Below are 2,541 nucleotides of genomic sequence, written 5' to 3' on the forward strand. Positions count from 1 at the left end.
ACTCTCCAAAGAAAGGGCTCCAGATTTATCAGTGATCTTGAATTGCTTTGAACTTCCTCAATCAAGATTTCTTGCTCATGAAAAAATGTATTCCACCATCCAAGTGAGCAAGCTGGAAAATACACATGTGCTGATTGTATGGTCTCTTTAATTTCTATCAAACATTGCTGATAATTGATGGCTCGCTTTTCTTTTTGAGCTTTTGCTGCTTCAATGCTTGATGCCAAAAGCATTTTTGCTGCCTGAAGAATTTGTCGTTCTGGGACACTGAGTATAAAAACTTCAAACCATCCTTAGGATGCCATGCCTCTGAGTTAGAGTACTTCTTACACCACAAACGTGTTTCAGCTTCTTTTTCTTTTATTTTGAATTGATGTTGGAAACTATGGTCATTAAGCTGAGCGAATGCAGGGCTTGCAAAATCTCCACCTGTTGCAAACTCTCTAAAATCATAGGTGCCTTTCAAAACATGAATTTCTGGCGTAGGATCATAGGCTTCTTTAAGAATTATGCACACCTCTGGAAGGTCAAATGCACTTTTCTTAGCAAGTTTGACTGAAAACCTACTAAACATCTGATCAATTTGATCATGAGGTGTGACCCACCAACAAAAATCCAAGTTTGACCTTTTTGAAAACTTTCTGCTGCACCAACATACTCAAATAAGCAAGCACTATTTGATTTTTGTTTTCCCTTGCCGTATTATCTAGCTGCACATAAAGTGTGCTAGGTAATTCTCCTTGCCATTCACTTACTATTTTCTGAATTATGGTGATGGTCAAGTTAGGGTCGTTGTGTAAATTTGGAAAGTTTATAAAAACTTTTGACGTCATGATGCCATTAAAGATGAGGGCTCCAACAACGTGTAGTTGTATGAAATTCTCTTCCTTCAAATTCTTTGGAGCACGCATAAAATGGGGTATCAATGTCTTCTTTTGATCCATTCCATCTATGACTAATCCCAAATACATTTCTTTCTGCTCAAGGCACTTCTTTCGATGCTTTGCTAGCTTTTGACGCTCTGTACTTTGTTGTTCTCGATGAGCTTTAAGTGCTTGTAGAATAGGACCTGAAAACTCAAAACAATGTAAAGCTAGTTTAAATTATACCACTTGGAATTCTCATTCATAAATTAAAACGTACAAAAAACACAAATCAAACATACCTTTTTCTTCAAATGTCTTTGCAACATCTCTTTTGGCTTTGAGCTCTGCACAAATTTGACAAATCCCCATTCTAGTTTTCTTGGGAATTTTCACATCAGCAAAATATTGTTTCCAAACTCTAAGAAATGAAGTAAATGAAAGAGATGACATGTTCCTTCCTTTCAATGTTTCCACGTAGAGGTTGTAAACTTCTCCCTTTGTAAAATTATCAGGCAAATGGGTGAATTTTGAATTTGGCATGCGCTCACCATTGTAAGTGACAAATCGTTCCATCCAGCTCTTGAGAAAACACAGCTGAGGAGTCTCACGTGTACTAAATGAGTACCGTGAATCTTCTTCCACCCGTTGCAACTGCTTTAAGATCTTTTGCATCCGCTGATTGCTTAAATAAAACACTTGAAAAAAACACTTTCGACACACAATCGTGCCAGAAACTGTATATTTTATCTTCTCTCCAGACCTTAATAAAAAACCATGTAATGCTGTATTCTGTTGAGCACGTTTTAAAGCAAAGAAGTTTTCACGTTCCTGCTTAATTTTTCTGAATCCAAGTGTCCTCAAGCAGTTTTTTTTACAACAATACACCCTACATGCCTCTCTCAATGCATTGCGATGCAAAAACTTGTCTTTTCTTCTCAAGGGAGTGGTTGTCTCCACACGAATAGGCTGAACTAATGATGGAGAAACTGGAACATCGGTATCAGAATTTGATAAATTAGCAAATAGTGGGCTTGTAACATCATCATCACTAATAGATTGGCTCAGACTTTTAGGAGTGAGTACGGATACAGGCACTTGAAAAGAGCAAAATGAGCTTGAGAGAGACTTTTGTTGCCCTGCCATGACTAGGAACTTCAAACCTCTAAGTTTCTCTAAAAAACAATGGTCTAAGCTACAAAGTGGAGTGTAATCTCAAATCCAAATAACTTACTTTTAATGCTTAGATTCAAAAATAATAATATTAATATAAATATTAAAATTTATTAATTATTATAAAAGATGGGACTTAAAAGATGAGAGGGTGGATATTGATATTCCTCTTACGGAGTCAACACCACTCATTGTAGGACGCGAGCAAACTGATGAAGAAGTTAGTCATGAAGAGGAGGAATTTTCTATGATAGAATAGATTTAGACACTTGTAGTTTCAAACAATTTTTGGTATTTAAATCCTCATTGGGGGTGTTCAAGGATTTCTAGGTTTTGAGAGTGTTTTGAACAACATTTGTTTGTATTCAAAACTAGCATTACAAATCTTTTTGAGGACCTTGCATTTTGAGATTGGTTTAAAAAATTGGTCAAATGTTGTCTCTATTGAAGCATTTATAGGAATCGTCTCATAATAAGACTTGTTTTTTTAATCAATGAAGATTAA

General features: G+C 35.9%; 1 protein-coding gene across 1 annotated transcript; it reads right to left on the reverse strand.

Moving 5' to 3' along the window:
• Positions 1–587: 587 nt before the first annotated feature.
• On the reverse strand, positions 588–1,290 carry LOC147610861 (uncharacterized). The gene is made up of 2 exons (XM_086785303.1): positions 1,166–1,290; positions 588–1,069 (listed from the first exon to the last, which is right to left on the reverse strand). Exons 1-2 carry the CDS (start codon positions 1,233–1,235, stop codon positions 588–590), a joined length of 552 nt encoding a protein of 183 aa, XP_086641429.1. The 5' UTR covers positions 1,236–1,290.
• Positions 1,291–2,541: the final 1,251 nt, after the last annotated feature.

Source organism: Cibotium barometz, chromosome 48 (assembly GCF_041138505.1).
Source record: "Cibotium barometz isolate CiBa-2024 chromosome 48, ASM4113850v1, whole genome shotgun sequence".
Taxonomy (NCBI): domain Eukaryota; kingdom Viridiplantae; phylum Streptophyta; class Polypodiopsida; order Cyatheales; family Cibotiaceae; genus Cibotium; species Cibotium barometz.

Bases quoted from the DNA above. Each gene is read 5' to 3' on its own strand.
- LOC147610861 (XM_086785303.1), bottom strand. From the start codon at position 1,235: ATGGGGATTTGTCAAATTTGTGCAGAGCTCAAAGCCAAAAGAGATGTT. The intron at 1,070-1,165 runs GTATGTTTGATT...TTGAGTTTTCAG, and splicing joins AAAGACATTTGAAGAAAAAG to GTCCTATTCTACAAGCACTT.